Source organism: Salvelinus namaycush, chromosome 13 (genome assembly GCF_016432855.1).
Source record: "Salvelinus namaycush isolate Seneca chromosome 13, SaNama_1.0, whole genome shotgun sequence".
Lineage (NCBI taxonomy): Eukaryota > Metazoa > Chordata > Actinopteri > Salmoniformes > Salmonidae > Salvelinus > Salvelinus namaycush.
In genome coordinates, this window is record NC_052319.1 from 2,690,016 (window position 1) to 2,711,957 (window position 21,942).

Below are 21,942 nucleotides of genomic sequence, written 5' to 3' on the forward strand. Positions count from 1 at the left end.
ACAGAAGAACGTTGGAGCTCTGTAGTGACCATCGGGTTTCTGGTCACCTCCCTGACCAGGGCCCTTCTCTCCCGGTTGCTCAGTTTGGCCGGGCGGCCAGCTCTAGGAAGAGTCTTAATGGTTCCAATCTTCTTTCATTTAAGAATGATGTAGGCCACTGTGTTCTTGGGACCTTCAATGCTGCAGACATTTTTTGGTACCCTTCCTCAGATCTATGCCTCGACACAATCATGTCTCGGAGCTCTACGGACAATTCCTTCGACCTTAGGGTTTGGTTTTTGTTCTGACATGCACTGTCAACTGTGGGACCTTATATAGACAGGTGTGTGCCTTTCCAAATCATGTACAATAAAGTTGTAGAAACATCTCAAGGATGTTCAATGGAAACAGGATGCACCTGAGCTCAATTTAGAGTCTCATAGCAAAGGGGCTGAATACTTAAGCTATTTCTGTTTTTTATAAATTTGCTAAAAAATTCTACAAACATGTTTTCACTTTCTCTTTATGGGGTAGATTGATTTTTATTTATTTTTTAAAATATATTTTAGAATAAGGCTGTAAGGTAACAATGTGGAAAAAGTGAAGGGGTCTGAATACTTTCCGATTGTACTGTAGTCAGTTGAGTTGGGACTTGCTACAAGGCCATCAAATGCATTATGACTAGATGGGCAGAAACAACTCCACTCTTCCAACCAATTGTCAATCCAATGCTTTATTAAGAGGGCCCAATTATATATTTAAAAAAAAAAAAAAAAAATGTAACAAGTCTATCAACAACAAAGCTGAACACCAGTCATTGAATGGAAATATTAGACAAACATATTTACCCTTTCCTGCTTAGATGTCTTTGATATGAAAGGATCACAGGGGAAATGTTTCAGTCCAGCGAGGGACACGAGCAAAGGGTTGGTGGTCTAACTAGTCTACCACCGTCCCATCACGTACATAAACACTTTGATTTACTCTGCCCATCTCATGCCGTAGACATATTGCAGACATTGAAAAATGAACAGGACAAAATAAAACATGGACAGCAATAAAATCACTCCAATCATATTGACAGCAGGGCAAGCAGACCTGAATGACCGGCTGCCATTTTTCTAAATAAACAAAGGGAAAAAACATTCTGTATTCAAAACTTCATCATTTCAGATTTTTTTTAAATCAATGACTTACTTCCATAAAAAGGATTTACAATCACTCTTGCTTGTATATGACAAAGTGGAGTTTCACACTCCCTTTGTACAATGGCATACCTTGTATGACAGGAAAAATAACTAAGAAATCAATTTAAGAGACCATTCGTACAGGTTGAACTGAAATGACTTTAGCCCAAATGTTTTACAAATGGTCTAAAAATGCATTTGTGAATCAGTGTACAACTGGATTTTCAGAGAAAACTTAAGTTTGTCTTTACATTTCCCCTGTTCAATCTTTGGTATTGCTTACGAATGTTCATTGCGCATTTTATTCATAAACAACACATCCAGTGTAACATTATGCACTAAAAGCTATGACAAATGTTGACCACAGTATATGGACACAACACATGTCCCTTTTTTAAATATAATGGCATGATTTTGTTCCATGCACCAGTGTGCTTGTCCTAAACAATTCTATTGATTTCATTTCAGGGAACAAAGGAGAACAGGTTGAGCTATTCTAATATTTAGTACCAACAAATGCAATTATGTAGGCAAAAAAAATAAATCTGTTCAATTTACATAAATGGCTCCAACAAACAAGAAAACAATTTATTTCATAAAAAGGTTCTGAAGTGAAAACTAATTTGGCTGCACGTCTATAGCAATGCCTTGGCAAAGACACAGGATTCAGAGATCGGAGTCTCTCGTGTTCCAATCCTGAGAGCCCCCTCTCGTGCCGTTCCCCTAGTACAATCTGCAAGGACAATGGGTGGACGTGACATTACCCAACTCATTGGCAACTATAGTTGCAGCATGCCAGTGAAGGACTAGATTAAGGGCTAACAAAAAGGTAGAGCATCAACCAGAATGACAGTTCCTTGATCCCCTACATCTAAGTACTACTGAGGATAACCATTTTCTTCTCTTACAGTACAAGGACGAGTAGAGAACGACCATATTCGCACCCCTGGAAGAATTAAGGGAATAGAATTCCTAATCCGCTCTGTTTAGAGGGAATTGTCCGTTCACTGTTGAAGCTGTGCGGTTCATACGGGCACAGGGCCAATCACAAACCTATAATAATAATAATAATAAATTGACAATTATGTACATACTTACAAAATTATATAAAGCGGGAAAAACAAGTTTAATCCTTTCATTCATACAATGTCTGCAGACAATTTTGTGCACATTCACCAAAAGGCTTGGAGATTTTTTCAGAAAACAGACTTAATGGAGGTCTTTCTCCATATCCTGGCAGTAATTTTCCACCCAGTACTGTGGCTGGGAGCTGACATGGTGATGTGATGCAGGGTAAAAGACATGGTGGTTCCGACCACTGTGTTGCTAAGCAGCACCATGTAAAGGACCTATATCTAGCAGCTGGTGTACATAGCATCCACAATCACTCCCTACTCTTACTAGGGCCTACTACAGCATGGTGCGTCCACACAGCACACATCCAAGGCTTTGGTTTCCTTTCAATGCAAACACACACCTTCTCTCCTCCCCTAGCAAACAGCCTAGCGAAAGCAACCAGCAGGGGAAGGGAATCCCACATTAACTAAAGAAAAGTGAAATGGGTGAGTCTGAAGGAAACTCATACAGCCAAGGTGGCTTTTGTGCCTCATCTTCACCCTCGTTTAGAGTCTCATGTTCCCTTGTTTATTTTGGGGAGTGGTCGTGGAGGGGGGTGAAGGGATAGTTGCTGGAGGAAGGACACTCCGAGACTCCCTCCATCTTGGCTGGCGAGCCAGTGGAAGAACCCACACTGCTGAGGCTGCCGTCTAGCACGTCTGGCGGACAGAGACTGGCAAGTGGAGAGCACGCAAACTGTTAGATATTCAATGACAGTGGGTCACATTGTGATTCTGCTCATCATATGAAAGTGCAGGGTTTAGCCTAATGGCAGAGGGGACTGAAAGTGTTAAAATTGTGAACCAAATGGCCTAAACATGCAGTGGCTTTTATGAAGTTTGAGGAACAATCACCAGGAGTTGAAGTCTGTCAGTTGGACTTGGGGAGCAGGCAAATCAGAGGACAGCATGGTGGTGGTTCCATGAAAGAGCCTCTTTGGCTGGCTCTCCACCTCCATCATCTCCCCTAGAGAAGGGGAGGCACAGACATTCATCAAGAGAGAACGGACATAAAACACCTCACACAAAAATGCCCTCTTTCACCAAAACAGGAGTTCAAAGGGGCAAGTGAAGTGGCTCTAGTATAATGTGTGTGTGTACAAAAACGCAAAACACAACTTCAAAGACTTTACTGAATCACAGTTAAGGAAATCAGTCAATTGAAATAAATAAATTAGTCCCTAATCTATGGATTTCACCTGACTGGGCAGGGGTGCAGCCATAGGTGGACCTTGTAGGGCATAGGTCACCCACTTGGCAGCCAGGCCCAGCCAATCAGAATGAGTATTTCCCCACAAAGGGGCTTTATTGGAGCCAGAAATACTCCTCAGAATCCCCACTCACTCAATTATCTGGCAACAACTCTAGTGGACATACATACAGTCAGGATGCCAATTGCATGCTCCCTCAACTTGAGACATTTGTGGCATTGTGTTGTGACAAAACTGCACAATTTAAAGTGGTATTTTTATTGTCCCCAGCACAAGATGCAACTGTGTAATGATCATGCTGTTTAATCAGCTTCTTGAGAGCCATACCGGTGAGGTCTTGGCAAAGGAGAAATGGTAATTAACAGGGATGTAAACACATTTGTGAGAGGTAAGCTGTTTGTGCATATGGAACATTTATTTCAGCTCATGAAACCAACAATTTCCCTGTTGCGTTCATATTTTTGCTCATACCAGTCAAACGCTTGGACACCTCATTCAAGTAGCCACCCTTTGCCTTGATGAAAGCTTTGCACACTCTTGGCATTCTCTCAACCAGCTTCATGTAGTAGTCACCTGGAATGCATTTCAATTAACAGGTGTGCATTGTTAAGTTAATTTGTGGAATTTCTTTCCTTCGTAATGTGTTTGAGCCAATCAGTTGTGTTGTGACATGGTAGGGGTGGTATACAGAAGATGGTATGTTACCAATTAGGTCTAAGTCCATATTAAATGGCAAGAACTGGTCAAATAAGCATAGAGAAATGACAGTCCATCATTGCATTAAGACTTGAAGGTCAGTCAATCCGGAACATTTCAAGAACTTTAAGTTTCTTCAAGTGCAGTCGCAAAAACCATCAAGCGCTATGATGAAACTGGCTCTCATGAGGACCACCACAGGAATGGAAGACCCAGAGTTATCTCTGCTGCAGAGGGTAAGTTCATTAGAGTTACCAGCCTCAGAAATTGCAGCCCAAATAAATGCTTCAGAGTTCAAGTAACAGACACATCTCAACATCAACTGTTCAGAGGAGACTGTGTGAATCAGGCCTTCATGGTCAAATTGCTGCAAAGAACCCACTACTAAAAGACACCAATAAGAGAATTGCTTGGGCCAAGAAACACAAGCAATGGACATTAGACCGGTGGAAATCTGTCCTTAGGTCTGATGAGTCCAAATTTGAGATTTTTGGTTCCAACCGCCGTGTCTTTGTGGGACGCAGAGTAGATGAACGGATGATCTCTGCATGTGTGGTTCCCACCGGGAAGCATGGAGGAGGTGGTGTGATGGTGCTTTGCTGGTTACACTGTCAGTGATTTATTTAGAATTCAAGGCACACTTAACCAGCATGGCGACCACAGCATCCTGCAGAGATACACCATCCCATCTGGTTTGCGCTTAGTGGGACAATCATTTGTTTTTCAGGATAATGTCAACACACCTCCAGGCTGTGTAAGGGCTATTTGACAAAGAAGGAAAGTGATGGAGTGCTGCATCAGATGACCTGGCCTACACAATCACCAGACCTCAACCCAATTTTTTATTGAACTAGTAGGCAAGTCAGTTAAGAACAAATTCTTATTTACAATGACGGCCTACCAAAAGGGAAAAGGCCTCCTACATAGACGGGGGCCTGGGATAAAAAATAAATACAATATAAATATAGGACAAAACACACCACGACGAGAGAGACAACACTACATAAAGAGAGACCCAAGACAACTACAATTGAAATGGTTTGGAATGAGTTGGACCGCAGAGTGAAGGAAAAGCAGCCAACAAGTGCTCAGCATGTGGGAACTCCTTCAAGAGTGTTGGAAAAAGATTCCAGGTGAAGCTGGTTCAGAGAATGCCAAGAGTGTGCAAAGCTGTCATCAAGGCAAAGGATGGCTACTTTGAAGAATCTAAAATCAAAATATATTTTGTATTTGATTAACACTTTTTGGGTTACTACATGATTCCATGTGTTACTTCATAGTTTTGATGTCTTAACTATTATTCTACAATGTAGAAAGTAGTACAAATTAAGAAAAACCCTTGAATGAGTAGGTGTCCAAACTTGACTTGTACATACAGTGTACAAAACATTATGAACACCTGCTCTTTCCATGACAGACTGACCAGGTAAATCCTGGTGAAAGCCATGATCCCTTATTGAGGTCACCTGTTAAATCCACTTCAAATCAGTGTAGATGAAGGTGAGGAAACAGGTTAAAGAAGGATTGTTAAGCCTCAAGATAATTGAGACATGAACTGTGCATGTGTGCCATTCAGAGGGTGAAAGGGCAAGACAAAAGGTAAGTGCCTTTAAACAGGGTATAGTAGGTGCCAGGCACACCAGTTTGGGTGAAGAACTGCAACAGTGCTGGGTTTTCATACTCAAGTTTTTTTCCTCCCCAATTTTGTGGTATTCAATTGGTAGTTAGTCTTGTCCCATCGCTGCAACCCCCATACGGACTCAAGAGACGTGAAGGTCGAGAGTCGTGCATCCTCCAAAACCGAGCCAAATCGCACTGCTTCTTGACAATGCCCGCTTAACCTGGAAGCCAGCCGCACCAATGTGTCGGAGGAAACGCGGTGCACCTGACAACTGTGTCGGCGTGCATTGCGCCAGGCCCGCCAGAGAAGTTGCTAGTGCGAGATAGGACAAGAATATCCCTGCCCGCCAAACCCTTCCCTAACCCGGACGACACTGGGCCAATTGTGCGCCGCCCCATGTGTCTCCCAGTCGCGGCCGGCTGCGACAGAGCCTGGGCTCGAACCAGGATCTCTAGTGGCACAGCGACCACTGCGCCACTCGGGAGGCAAAATAGAGCATGTTCTGTTGTGGTAACGTATTCAGCTCATACTTGCCTCAAATAATCTTACTTGGTGTGGTTCTATCTCTAGAGTGAGCAAAGCTTAGTCCCAATGTCGTAAAATCTTTCTCCATGTCTAACTTCGTCCTTCCAATTCCCCAAAAATTACTACAAGTATTACAAAGATAATTCTACCCCTCAGATTGGCTTTTAGAATGTCCCAACAATCACCAGTTTGTTTGTACGCTCATATACACACTCAACAAAAACATATGCAACATGTAAAGTGTTGGTTTCATGAGCTGAAATAAAAGATCACAAAAATGTTCCATAAGCACAAGTTATTTTTCACTCTAATTTTGTGCACAAATTTGTATACATTCCTGTTGGCGAGCATCTCTCCTTCGCCAAGTTAATCCATACACCTGACAGGTGTGGCATATCAATCTGATTAAACTGCACGATCATTACACAGGTGCACCTTGTGCTTGGGACAATAAAAGGCCACTAAAATGTTAAGTTGTCACAACACACAGATGTCTCAAATTGACGGTGCATGCAATTGGCATGCTGACTGCAGGAATGTCCACCAGAGGCGTTGACAGATAATTTAATGTTAAATTATCTACTGTAAGCAACCGCCAACGTCTTTTTAGACAACTTGGCAGTACGTTCAGCCGGCCTCACAACTGCAGAGCACGTGTAACCATGCCAACCCAGGACCTCCACATCCAGCTTGTTCACCTGCGGGATTGTCTAAAACCAGCCACCCGGACAGCTGATGAAACTGAGGAGTATTTATGTCTGTAATAAAGCCCTTTTGTGGGGAAAAACTCATTCTGACTCGCTGAAACAATTAACAATTTTACTGCGTTACAGGAATCGGTCAATTTAAATTGGCCGATCCCGCAGGTGAACAAGCCGGATACGGAGCTCCTGGGTTGGCATGTACTTGTCCTCTTGCTCATTTGTGCACCGGTGCCTCCCACTGTTTCTATTCTGGTTAGAGCCAGTTTGCGCTGTTCTGTGAAGGGAGTAGTACACAGTGTTGAACGAGATCTTCAGTTTCTTGGCAATTTCGCACATGGAATAGCCTTTGTTTCTCAGAACAAGAATAGACTGACGAGTTTCAGAAGGTCTTTGTTTCTGGCCATTTTGAGCCTGTAATTGAACCCACAAATGCTCATGCTCCAGATACTCAACTAGTCTAAAGGACAGTTTTACTGTGCTAACATAAGTGCAAAAGGGTTTTCTAATGATCAATTAGCCTTTTCAAATGATAAACTTGGATTAGCTAACACAACGTGCCATTGGAACACAGGAGTGATGGTTGCTGATAATGGGCCTCTAGATATTCCATCAAATCAGCCATTTCCAGCTACAATAGGCATTTACAACATGAACAATGTCTACACTGTATTTCTGATCAATTTGATGTTATTTTAACCGTAAAAAAAAGTGCTTTTCTTTCAAAAACAAGGACATGTCTAAGTGACCCCAAACTTTTGAACGGTAGTGTATATCTATAAAAAAAAAATACAGACCCACCTTTACGTTTTATGGGCCCCAGGATGCTGGGCCTGATGCAGTTAATGGGGCTTTGGCTCCGCCGGCTAGAGACAAGAGAAGACCGACAACGAAGCAACATTTATAGCAGTTACTAAATAAACATTCTGATCATCAGTTGTAGGCAAAAGTGGTGTAGAACTATGAATGGGAGTTGTCAGTAATCAGAGCTACCCTTAGAGCACTCACCTGAAGCGCCGCGTTGGGCTAGGTATAGGGCTGGGGGATAGGCCATTGCTGCTCACCAGAATTTGCAATGAAGGGGAGAAGCACTGCTGCTCATTGGAGGAATGAAATACATAATTATGAGCCAGGACTCGCTGCCAGAGAAACATTTGTGGTCCTAACTGCCAGGCATCCGTACAAATTGCAGTGGTTGCACAATGCACATACCTTCTTCCCTATCCCTCTTGTAGGGGATGGTGCTGGGGACACAGGCACAAAGTCGATGCGCTTTGGGGACGACGATGCAGATTTCTCAAAGTCATTGTCACTCTGTGGGTATTAGCACAAGCAAAACTGTAATCAGCAATAATCAAACTGTATTGTACCACCATCCATTCAACTGTAAGGTGGTGGTGGTGAGCATACAAATCATACCAATGAGGTGGTTGTTGCTAATATACTACTGAATGATTATTAAAATAACATAGTTGATTTATTCAGGCGAGACAAAATATATAAGATACATAGACATATACAGCCTAACATAAACCATACTTTCGTCTCCATTCCCACCCACCCCATCCCCTCCAGAGGTAGGCAGGCCTACAGCTTAAAGTCTAACGACCAAAGACCAAGTTCATAATGTGGCATGTTTTTTTCTATGTCATGAATTATATTCTCAGATCATTGTGTATCTAAGAACATGGATAACTAGTTAGTAGCCCCACCTGCTGACCACTGCAGCAATGGATCCCATACCCAGTCAGAGCCCTTAAGCGATACTTCAGGATTATGGCAATGAGACCCTTTATCTACTTACCAAGAGTCAGATGAACTCAAGATATAATTTGTGTGTCTGTGTCCCATATGAAGGAAGTTAAGAGGTAGTTTCACTAGAAAATGCTAACTACTGTTAGCGCAATGACTGAAAGTTTATGGGTATCTGGTAGCATTGTTGCGTCTAAATTTTTATACAATATACATTTATCAGAACCTCCCGGGACAAGGAAATTGTTGGATTCTCCTGTGCTCCTGTAATCTTAGGGGTTAGGGCAGGGGTTTTCAAACGTTCCTTGCCCAGGGACGCCCGCAAAGGCAAACTAGCGACCCCCCCATCATATGTTAGCAAAAATGTTTTATCTAAGTATTCAACATTTTAAAATGAATAGATTTGGTAGACAGTTTCATTGTTTTGACTTCCTCTTGCCATTGAACTGTGGGGAAGTGTGACATTTTGTTAACAAATAAAATATAAATACTAATTTCCTCCATATCAAAGGGATAGTTAGAGATTTTTGCAATGAAGCCATTTATGCTAACTGTTCCTGTAAACGTCAAGTCATTGCGCTAATGCTAGTTAGCATTGGCTCGTGAAACTACCTCCAACTTCCTTCATCTGGGATGCAGAGACATAAAAACGGTATCCACAATGGTATTCTGTGCAGCTAGCAATATAAAATACTTCCCATAAAATCCCCCCAAAACATAAAAAAACTGACACCCTGCCGTACTTTGGGGCCACGGACTGCAGTTTGAAAACCTCTGGTATAAGGTTGTCTAAGGTGAAAGCTATGATCCTTTATTGATGTCACCTGTTAAATCCACTTCAATCACTGTAGATAGAGGAGACAGGTTAAAAGGAGAATTTTCAAGCCTTCGAGACAATTAAGACATGGATTGTGTATGTGTGCCATTCAGAGGGGGAAAGGGCAAGATCAAATATTTTAAGTGCCTTTGAAGTGCAACACTGCTTGGTTTTTCACACTCATCAGGGTCCCATGTGTAACAAGAATGGTCCACCACCCAAAGGACATCCAGCCAACTTAACAACAGTGGGAAGCATTGGAGTCAACATTGGCCAGCATCCCTGTGGAAAACTTTCAACGCCTTTTAGTCCATACCCTGACGAATTGAGGCTGTTCTGAGGGCAAAAGGGGGGCAACTCAATATTAGGACGGTGCTTCCTAAGGTTTTTCTCCCGATTCAGCTCGAAATAGAGCATCTTCTTTTGTGGTGAAACTTATTCAGCTCATACTGTACTTGCCTCAAATAATCTTACTTAGTGTGGTCCTATCTCTAGAGTGAGCAAAGCTTAGTTCCAATGTCTTAAGATCCTTCACCAGGTTAAAAAATAAATAATCACCAATTATCAATTCTGGCATAAGTGCCATAACATGCAAAATAAAAATATTTACATATCATTCAGCCTTAATTCATTGGCACAGATTTGGGGCAAAGGGCTGGATCTGTCAACGTCTTTGTCTGAAATCTGATTAAAGTCACCACATCCCAGTAGGGTTTGTACTATTGCATGAAAGAACTCAGGGGAGTCTGCATTTTGAGCATAAATATTGCACAATGTAACCGACACACAAACTGTCCCCTCACCACAATATATCTGTCCCCCTGATTCTGTTCTTGAGAGACTGGTGGCCCTGCTAACTCTATGGCAGTTACTCCGGCATGGGCCACACTCCCTACAACAGAGAGGCTTTCACTGGCCGAGGGACACAAAATGCAATGTGGAGGCAGACCATCATACCAAATATACAAAGTGAAAGGCTCTACCCCAAATAGCACCCTTTCTGTAATGCACTACCTTAGTTTTCGGATGATGGCTTAGTAATCTAACATACTAATGCACTGCCAAATTGCATGAACGCTGAAGTGGTAAGAGCCTCCAAAATAGTGGAGTGCGTAAGCCTAATATATTTTTTGGGGGGGGGGTATTCATATTCATATTTATTGTTACCATGGGAGCATCATCATTTCTCACCAGACTCAGACTCTCCTCCCAGGACTGACTCATCTGCATGGCTGCTTGAACCTCCCTGTGATGAAAACACAGACATCTATGAATATGCTTTTTCCCTCAAAGGGTTGATCCAATGATACGCAACCGCGGTTATTGACATAGTATACAATCACACGACGAGTGAGCGGTTAATAAATTAAATGCTTTCAAGGCCAATAAACTGAATTTCATCATGCACCAACTTGTCCCAATCCACGTGCGTCTCTTACCGTTCATGGGCTGTCTCTCTGTTCATCACATCCACACCCTCCTCCTGTAGTACCACAAACAAGTAGCATAGACAATAACTAATAACAAGATAACTCATGTAAAACATACTGAGTCCGTAGAAACGTATATGTTAAGAACTTTTGTGAAAGAGCAGTTTGAAAGATATGGCAAATAGAAATCAAACCGGGTGGACACCAGAAAGAGATGGGTGAGGTTGAGGGTCGACAGGAGTAAAAACAAATAAAATAGAGCTATTGTAAAATAAACTGTCCATAAATTGTATATAGTATGAATAAGCTGGAAATAAAGGCCTTAGCGTTATTGTTCACTAGTTTACTCCAGTTGGGGGAGGGGTGGTAGGGTTGGAGGGTAATAAAGGAAAATATATATTTTTAAAGAGAGATAGATATGCATGTTCATCACATGTATATATACATTTTTTTTGCAAATATAATGGGGTATTGGAAGTAACGCAAACAATGACATTGATGGAAGCAACAACCCATCTGCAATATTAAAGCTGATCTACCCCCCCACCACAATAAACAAGAAGCATAGATTCAGTTGGTCAGTGCTATTACAGTATCTCGCCTATGGATCAAACGGGCTGACAATCAAGAGTGAAAGTTGTTGGAGAGTACTACCAATAGGTCTGCTCTGGGAAACCGTGAGCTCTGTGTACTATATCGGAAATAGGGTGCCATTTGAGAGGCAGTCTATGGCTCTAGCACGTTTGTCAGTCACGGATGAAGGCCTGAAATGCAAAGCAGCTAAAATCATAGCTTGGTTCCATGACAAGTGTGTGCACTGCAGTCGTACTTACCCGTTTGATCTGATGAAGCCTTGTGCTGGGGACGCGAATGGGCGATGAAGGGACCTGCATGTGTGTGAAGGTGAGCAAGATGAATTAAATGAATCCCCCTGTCTATAAGATATTACTTAGTAGGAGTATTATGCATATTATTTTGATTACACTCCAATTTCCATACCATATTAGGGCGGTTGACAACAGTGGTGCTGTTTCTCCTGCTGCGTAGAATCTCTCTGTGGAAAACCTGGGAATTATCACTAAAAATGGACAGAAAGATTAACACCACTTTGATGTCTCAAATGGCACCCTATTCCCAATATAGTACACTTATTTCCACCAGGTCCCAAAATAGCCCACTATGTAGGCAATAGGGTGCGATAGGGCTCTGGTCAAAAGTAGAGCACGGTATAGGGAATAGGATGACACTTGGAACACATTCTTCGACTACTATGCTCTGAATGTCAGCATTATACTACCGACAGCCTGATCTTGAGAAACTGGTGGCCTTGTTAACTCCGCTGGTCTGCTGTGGCATTACTGAATTGTCCACACTCCTCATATCAGAGAAGGTGTGTGTAATTATTATAGACCCCCTCATTAGTTACTGCAGAGGTCCAGCAAAATGAAGGCACTTCAAAAAAAAAAAAAAAAAAACTTTACGTTTCACAGCACATTAAAAGCCATGTAGTTTGACTAGATCAACATCTCAAGTCAGAAATAATGTGAGGAGCAGTGACCAAATTGACATTTAAAGTGATACAAGTGAGGTGAAAGACATTTTCTGAAAACCTTAAGCCATTAATCATTGGGGCGCTGTTGGATCGTCTCAGGTGTCCGTCGCTCTGAACTAGTGTTGATGGGATTACGAGATCCAATTCCATCTTCTCTTGTTTGCTCATCCTGGTGTCCTTTCGTTTAGCTGGCTCGAGATGTCTTCAGAAACGCCTGCAACGTTCCAGACCACCAGTATGTGAACCTACATGGTGATGCAAAGCAACGTTCTACGTAGGTAACGTTAGCTACTCCAATGCTGATTGATGGATCTGAAAAATATCAACATGTATAAAGTTAGTTTATATTGGCTCAAGTTCCAGCAAGTGACGCTCTTGAAGATTCTTTCTTGGTTCTTTGGCTGAAACGAAGTCCTTTTTCCTAATGGGCTAGCAAATCACAGCTCACTCAAAGCCCTGGCCTGTGCTAGTTAGCCTAGCCACACAGGCACAATGCCTAGTCGCTAGCTAGCTACTTGCTAATGAAACTAGCTAGCAAGCGAGCTAACGTTAATGGTCTCGAGCAAGAAAGTGATGCGTAGTCAACTGTTTAGAAAGACCAGTTAGCCAAATTAAAACACTTCGACAATTGACGTCGTGTTAGCTTGTAGTATGGCACAATATTATTAGTTCGCTACTAACTATTACGTGAGTTAGCTCGAATATTATGATTTCAAGCCAGCTGGCTAACACAGGCTAGCTAACGCCGTTATATCAAATGGTTATTGATGAAGGTGCTATGCTAGCTTGAAAGTTTCATTACCATGTTCAGACGACCATCAACCTACATAACTTGTACAGTTCTCCCTCAGCCATATATCGAGCATTTCCCTTCTTCACAATACGTTAACTCTGAGTAAAATGAAATCGTTTAGGTCGCTGAACTCAATGATCAATTGTGTTTATTAATCTGCTACTGGAGCCGCCGAGAAATCTCCAATACCAAACTTCCCGCCCCTTTTGATGCTTGCAGGGTGACCGACAGCAGACGGATCCAATTAAATTGCCTCAATTTGCCGGTGTGCCCGTTTGAAAAGCAGACAAGTGACCAATGGCTGCAGCGGTTGTGAGCTACTTCCTGGTGACGTCATACAGTCAAAATGTCGGTTAACTGATGCTGCTGCTAGGTAAGAGCTGAAGGAGGTCTGGAGGTGTTTAATAAAAACAGGTACGGGGAGATAGGACAACATTGCCTAATTCCTCTCTTTAACTCAAATCTAGGTGAGGTGCCATATTTCAATTTGATAGAGCTGTTACCATTTGCATAGAGAGTCTTAACAGCCTTACAGAAAAAATCCCCAAAGCCAAGTCTCTCAAGGGAGTGGAAGAGAAACTGATGCTCTACTGTGTCAAATGCTTTATAAATATCTAAAAATAATATGAAGCTATCCTCAGTTAAAAACATTGTTTTTAATACTCTCTAAAAATAATTCAAATAGGAAGAGAGCTACTTGTTCAGAAAATAATTTGTAAAATTCTGATGTAATTTCATCAACACCTGGTGATGTATTGTTCTTTAGATGTTTGATAGACTCTATAATCTCTTCAACGTTGATGGGTTCATCACACTGTTTAGATTCTATATCACTGATAGAGTGAACATTATTCAGTGAGTTAAAAAACATATCTGTGGATTCCTGACAGTACGTAGAGCTATACAATTTTCTGTAAAAAGAAATTTTTGGTCATCTGTAATAATGTTGTTTAATGTTTAATTTATGGATAGTGTTCTTTTTAGAGTGACATTTCTCAAGTCTAAAGAAATAGGATGAATTCTATTCTCACTCCTCAATCAATTTTTTTCTAGATCTAATATATTTATTAATCACCCAACTTCTTGCAAATTCTTTAAATAATAGTCCTGTACAAGGTATTTCCATAGCTGGTAAATAAATTATTATAAGCCAGCTGGCTGATGATACTACACTTTTTCTGAAAGACGCTAACCAAATTCCCATATCGATCAATGTGATACAATCCTTTTCCAAAGCGTCTGGTCTATACCTTAACATTAATAAATGTGAACTCATAGCTGTCAAAGATTGTGTGACACCTTCATATTATGGTATTCCAGTAAAAGAAGAACTTACATATTTAGGCATAACCATTACAAAGGATCAGAAGTCTTACTAAATTTTAACCCTCTTATTAAAGGTACCCAGAAGAAGCTAAATCAATGGCTGCAGAGGGACTTATCTTTAAAAGGAAGAGTCCTAATAACCAAGGCTGAAGGTATCTCTAGACTAACATATGGCGCTCTATCTTTATATCTTGACAGTAAAATAAGCAAGGAGATAGACCAGATGCTTTTCAACTTTCAGTGGAGAAACCGTACCCATTACATTTACGTACCCAAAACTGTTGTAATGAACACTTATGAGAATGGTGAGCTGAATTCTCTGGACTTTACTACTTTAAATAATACTTTTAAGATCAATTGGACAAAACAATTCCTAAGACCCACTTCTATCTGGAATTTTATTCCTCATCATGTCTTCTCTACTTTTGGTGGCCTTAACTTCATGTTGTTTTGCAATTATAATATTGACAAAATTCCAGTGAAACTTTCTGCTTTTCATCGGCAGGTTTTCTTGTCATGGTCCTTAATTTATAAACACAATTTTTCTCCACACAGATATTATATATGGAATAATCGGGATATATTGTATAAAAATACTCCGAAATAATATCCTATTGGTGAGCCAACTGGTAAATGGAGACGGTCTTTTACTCAGTTATAAGGAATTCTTATCACTTTACAAGGTCCCTGTAACACCTAAAGATTTTGCAATTGTTTTAGATGCCATTCCCACAGGTGTTGATTTATTATTCAGGAACGTGTCAAGACCTGATCCTCAGAGCCTACCTTCTATTGTCCCTGTTGACTCATCAGTAGGAAAGATTTGTTTCTCTTTTGGTCCATTCAACAACAGAGCGATACGAACCTTGTTTCAGCAGGATGTTGTATCTATACCTTATGTCATGCCTTATTGGAATGGATTTATTGATAATATCTGTTGGAAAAAAGTTTGGATGTTGCCACACACATACAGTGGGGCAAAACAGTATTTAGTCAGCCACCAATTGTGCAAGTTCTCCCACTTAAAAAGATGAGAGAGGCCTGTAATTTTCATCATAGGTACACTTCAACTATGATAGACAAAATGAGAAAAAAAATCCAGAAAATCACATTGTAGGATTTTTAATGAATTTATTTGCAAATTATGGTGGAAAATAAGTATTTGGTCAATAACAAAAGTTTATCTCAATACTTTGTTATATACCCTTTGTTGGCAATGACAGAGGTCAAACGTTTTCTGATAGTCTTCACAAGGTTTTCACACACTGTTGCTGGTATTTTGGCCCATTCCTCCATGCAGATCTCCTCTAGAGCAGTGATGTTTTGGGGCTGTTGCTGGGCAACATGAACTTTCAACTCCCTCCAAAGATTTTCTATGGGGTTGAGATCTGGAGACTGGCTAGGCCACTCCAGGACCTTGAAATGCTTCTTACGAAGCCACTCCTTCGTTGCCCGGGCGGTGTGTTTGGGATCATTGTCATGCTGAAAGACCCAGCCACGGCAGGGGAGCCAACTTCGGCGGAAGTCGTAACAGTACCCCCCTCCTGACGCGTGGCTTCCTCGAGGCCGCCACCGGCCTCGAGGATGACCCGGAGGGCGAGGCGCCGGGCGATCCGGGTGGAGGCGGTGGAAGAAGGCTCGCAGTAGAGAAGGATCCAAAATGTCCCCCACCGGAACCCAGCATCTCTCCTCCGGACCGTACCCCTCCCAGTCCACGAGGTACTGTAGGCCCCTCACCCGTCGTCTCGAGTCCAGAATGCCACGTACTGTGTACGCCGGGGACCCCTCAATATCCAGAGGGGGCGGAGGGACCTCAGGCACCTCACCTTCTTGCAGGGGACCAGCCACCACCGGCCTGAGGAGAGACACACGAAACGAGGGGTTAATACGGTAATACCTAGGAAGTTGTAACCTATAACACACCTCGTTTATTCTCCTCAGGACTTTAAACGGCCCCACACACTGCGGCCCCAGCTTCCGACAGGGCAGGCGGAGGGGCAGGTTTCGGGTCGAGAGCCAGACCCTGTCCCCCGGTGTGAACACGGGGGCCTCACTGCGGTGCTGGTCAGCGCTCCTCTTCTGCCGTTGTCCCGCTAACCTTAGCGATTCCTGGACGGCTTTCCAGGTGTCCTTGGAGCGCTGTACCCATTCCTCTACCGCAGGAGCCTCGGTCTGGCTCTGATGCCATGGGGCCAGGACCGGCTGGTAACCTAACACACACTCAAAAGGGGACATGTTCGTTGAGGAGTGGCGGAGTGAGTTCTGAGCGAGCTCAGCCCAAGGAACATACCTCGCCCACTCACCAGGCCGGTCCCGGCAATATGACCGCAGAAACCTGCCCACATCCTGGTTTACGTGCTCCACCTGCCCATTACTCTCGGGGTGAAAACCCGAGGTCAAGCTGACCGAGACCCCCAGTCTCTCCATAAACGCCCTCCAAACTCTGGACGTGAATTGGGGGCCCCGATCAGAAACGATGTCCTCAGGCACCCCATAATGCCGGAAGACATGGGTAAACAAGGCCTCCGCAGTCTGCAGGGCCGTAGGGAGACCGGGCAATGGGATGAGACGGCAGGACTTAGAAAACCGATCCACAACGACCAGGATCGTAGTACTTCCCTGGGACGGGGGAAGATCGGTAAGAAAACCCACCGATAAGTGTGTCCACGGCCGTTGTGGAACGGCAAGTGCCTCTAGGCAAGTGCCGAGGAGCCTTGCTCTGAGCGCACACCGAGCAGGAGGAGACATAAGATCTCACGTCCTTAGCCAACGTGGGCCACCAGTATCTCCCTCTAAGACTCCGCACTGTCCTCTCGATGCCAGGATGACCCGAGGAGGGGAGAGTATGAGCCCAATGGATTAGTTTATCCCGGACCCCCCCCCGGCACGTACTGAGCCCCCGCTGGACAGTTAGGGGGGGCCGGCTCTAACCGTGAGGCTCTCTCTATCTCCGCGTCCACCTCCCATACCACCGGTGCCACGAGACATGAAGGTGGAATGATGGGAGTTGGCTCAACGGACCGCTCCTCAGTATCATAGAGGCGGGACAGCGCGTCAGCTTTGGTGTTTTGGGAGCCTGGTCGGTATGAGATGGTGAACTGAAACCGGGTGAAAAACATGGCCCATCTAGCCTGACGCGGATTTAGTCTCCTCGCTGCCCGGATGTACTCGAGATTACGATGGTCAGTCCAGATGAGAAAAGGGTGTTTCGCCCCCTCAAGCCAATGTCTCCACACCTTCAGAGCCTTGACAACAGCTAACAACTCCCGGTCCCCCACGTCATAGTTTCGCTCCGCCGGACCGAGCTTCCTCGAAAAGAAGGCACAAGGGCAGAGCTTGGGTGGTACGCCCGAGCGCTGGGACAGCACGGCCCCGACCCCCGCCTCGGACGCGTACACCTCCACTATGAACGCTAAAGAGGGGTCCGGATGCGCCAACACGGGCGCATTGGTGAACAGCTCCTTCAGACAACTGAAAGCTCTGTCCGCCTCTGCTGACCAACGCAAGCGCACCGGTCCTCCCTTCAGCAGTGAGGTAATGGGAGCAGCCACCTGACCAAAACCCCGGATAAACCTCCGGTACTAATTGGCAAACCCTAAAAACCGCTGCACCTCTTTCACCGTGGTCGGAGTCGGCCAATTACGCACGGCTAAATGCGGTTTTCCACTCATCTCCTCCCCGGATATGCACCAGATTATACGCACTCCTCAGGTCCAGTTTTGTGAAGAAGCGCGCCCCGTGAAATGATTCCACCGCCGTAGCGATGAGAGGTAGTGGGTAACTAAACCCCACTGTGATGGAATTTAGACCTCGATAATCAATGCACGGGCGTAAACCACCATCTTTCTTCTTCACAAAAAAGAAGCTCGAGGAGACAGGTGATGCAGAGGGCCGAATGTATCCCTGACCCAGTGATTCAGTAACATATGTCTCCATAGCCACTGTCTCCTCCTGGGACAAAGGATACACGTGACTCCTAGGAAGTGCAGCGTTCTCCAGGAGGTTTATCGCGCAATCCCCTCGACGATGGGGTGGTAATTCGGTCGCCTTCTTTTTACTGAAGGCGATAGCCAAATCGGCATATTCAGAGGGAATGCGCACGGTGGAAACCTGGTCTGGACTCTCCAGACTAATCTGCTCCTTATGACTACCCTGCGTTACCATGTCCAGTGGTACCGTGGCCTCCCTGACCATTCCTGACCCTAATGGTCGGCTATCTAAGGAGTGCACGGGGAAAGGTAGGTCTAACGACACAAGGGGAATCGCTAGCTTTAACGCGAGCCCCCGATCTATGAAATTCCCAGCTGCGCCTGAATCGACTAGCGCCTTATGCTGTAGAGAGGGAGAAAACCCGGGGAAATAGGTTAACACATACATATGACCGACAGGAAGCTCTGGGTAAGTCTGGTGCTGACTCACCTGGGGTGATCGAGTAGTGCTCCGCCTGCCCTCCCGACTCCCAGATGAGTTCCTCCAGCACCGGTCGGCCGTGTGCCCTCGCCGACCACAACTGGTGCAGGAGGACACTCCTCCTCCGGTCCCCCTCGACGCTGCCCCCCCCTAACTCCATAGGGATAGGAGCAGGAGGGCTGGGAGGTGGAAACGACAGTACCTGTTCCGAACGTCCGCGGGCAGCCAGCAGGTTGTCGAGACGGATGGCCATGTCAATAGGTTCATCCAGCGTAAGGGTGGTGTCCCGACACGCTAGCTCCCTGCGGACGTCCTCCCTAAGGCTACATCGGAAATGGTCTATTAAGGCCCTGTCGTTCCACCCTGCTCCTGCGGCCAAGGTCCTGAACTCCAGGGCAAAGTCCTGTGCGCTCCTCGTCTCCTGACGCAGGTGGAACAGCCGTTCACCCGCCGCACGACCCTCTGGTGGGTGGTCAAACACAGCTCGGAATCTGCGGGTGAACTCATGGTAATGATCCCTCGCCGAGTCTGGGCCATTCCACACTGCGTTAGCCCACTCGAGAGCTCGTCCAGTCAAACAGGAGACGAGGGCTCTCACGCTCTCCTCTTCGGAGAGAGTAGGACGAACGTTTGCCAGGTAAAGTTCCAGTTGGAGAAGGAAACCCTGACACCCAGCCGCCGTTCCATCATACTCCCGTGGGAGCGTCAGCCGAAGAGCCCCGGAGCTGGATGCGGTAGCAGGAACAGGAGGTGCTGGAGTAGGGGGTGCTGGAGATGAGGTGGGAAGGCCACTCCTCTCCCATCGATCCATCCTCTCCATCATTTGGTCCATAGCTGAACCAATCCTGTGGAGAACACTGGTATGATGGAGGACCCTTTCCTCCATCGATGGGAGAGGAGATGCGGCTGCTCCTGCTGATTCCATGTTTGGTGCGGGATTCTGTCACGCGGGACTAGGTGGGTGAAGGAATCAGACGCAGAGAGTTCCAATTGTGAAAAGTGCTCCTTTACTATAGCACACAAAAAATGAATAAGCCCAAACATACAGGGCACAGCGAACAACTTGAATAACCCAAAACACAGGGTGCCAAGTAATTAGAAAAATAAATACACCTCTACCTAAAACACACACACGTAAAGACAATCCCGCACAAAACAAGGGCGGGTCTACCTACTACATATAGGGAAGCTCATTAACCGAAAACAGAAACACAGGTGAAACTAATAAGACAAAACAAACAGACAAACGAACGAAAAAGGGATCGGTGGCGGCTAGTAGGACGGTGACGACGACCGCCGAGCACCGCCCGAACAGGCAGGGGAGCCAACTTCGGCGGAAGTCGTGACAATAAATAACACTTTCAAGATCAGTTGGTTTAAAATATGTTTGGTCAATGCTGAATCAATTTGGTATTTCATTCCAAACAATGTGTTTAATAAATTGGGAGGTTTTCAATTTTTACTGAAATGTAATTATATTCCTGAAAGATTACCCGCTAAATTGGCCAGGTTTCACTAACAAGCTTTAATGGCCTGGGAAATATGTTTCCTGCACAATTTTTCCCAGCATAAAGCTCTTTTGTGGAATAATTCCAACATAACTGTAAGGAATACGTCCTTGTTCTACCCTAGCTGGCATGAGAGGAATATTGACTTTGTTCTTGATGTTTTTGACAACGGGTAATATTCATGCATATTGTAAGCTGTGTGTTATGTGTTAGGCTATTAGTTTGTTATGTTGTACTTACCAGTACCCAGTGTTCGCAGGGTCTGACATGCCAATCAACCTGCTATCTGCCAATCACGGGAATGTCTGGAATGTTCTGATGCCGGGCATCCTGGTGGTTGGCGGAGTGGCGTGGAGGGGGGTTGGGGCAGGGGGATGGAGCATTGGAAGTTAAGACCAGGTTTAGCCATTGTTCTCTCTCTTTACGTCTGGCCTTCACAAGAGAAGGTCATGGTTGGTTTGTGGTTATCTTTCGTTTATTTGGCGTGGCCTACAGCCAAACAGTAGCCTGTGTGAAGTTGGGTTAATAAACCGTCAATTCGTAAACTCAATCCTCTGTCTGGACAATTGTTCCTTTATGATCTAGCCAGGTCATTACAATATGAACAATTTATAACGTTGAATGAGTTTCCAATACCTTTCAAAGAGTTTATTTCTGTGATCAAAGCCATTCCCAGTTGTCTAACAACACGAATTAAAACTTTTTCTGGACATGCTTATTCCTGACATTTTCTGTAAAAAAAAAAGCTTGGTTAATGCCTTACGAATATTGTATACCAAACAAATTTAAGGAAGTGCACTTAAAAATTCTACATAAGATATATCCATGTAATTATGTGTCGTCCAAATTTGTGGCTATTGATGATATCTGCGTTTTCTGTGAAAAATCTGAAAATCTGACTCACTTGTTCTGATGTTAATTTGTGATAGAATTTTGGGAAAACCTTGCAGAATATTTATTTACCATTTTGAACACTACCCATGTTTTTGACATGAAGGATATATGTTACTATTGCAATGATAACAAGACCATTGAAATGATTGAATTTTTTATTCTTGTTGCCAAATACTTTATACACAAAAAAAAAATCCAGAATGCTATACCCAAATTACAAATATTTTGGATTGAATTGAATCATGTTGTTAAGACGTTATTTCAGAGTGAATACAATTGCACTAGAATTTAAACAGAATTTATGTTTTATTTTGTATTATTATTTGTATATTTTTGTATGTAGCATTTTCTTGTTTATACCTGTGTTTTGTTTTGTTATACATGTTTGATGTAGCAATGTAGGGGCGGCAGGTAGCAATGTAGGG

General features: G+C 43.9%; 1 protein-coding gene across 3 annotated transcripts; it reads right to left on the reverse strand.

The window, feature by feature from the left end:
- Positions 1–694: 694 nt before the first annotated feature.
- Positions 695–13,580, reverse strand: LOC120058176 (protein FAM122A-like). 3 transcript variants are annotated; one of them, XM_039006654.1, is made up of 11 exons: positions 13,389–13,580; positions 12,645–12,898; positions 12,034–12,088; positions 11,868–11,921; positions 11,044–11,087; positions 10,772–10,850; positions 8,248–8,349; positions 8,044–8,129; positions 7,837–7,901; positions 3,137–3,248; positions 695–2,955 (listed from the first exon to the last, which is right to left on the reverse strand). In XM_039006654.1, the coding sequence occupies exons 2-11, from the start codon at positions 12,752–12,754 to the stop codon at positions 2,811–2,813; spliced, it is 852 nt and encodes a 283-aa protein (XP_038862582.1). In that variant the 5' UTR covers positions 12,755–12,898; positions 13,389–13,580; the 3' UTR covers positions 695–2,810. The 3 variants fall into 3 exon arrangements, with proteins under 3 accessions (XP_038862582.1, XP_038862581.1, XP_038862580.1); XM_039006653.1 differs by having other exon boundaries at positions 10,796–10,850; positions 12,034–12,112; XM_039006652.1 differs by having other exon boundaries at positions 12,034–12,112.
- Between the last annotated feature and the right edge of the window lie 8,362 nt (positions 13,581–21,942).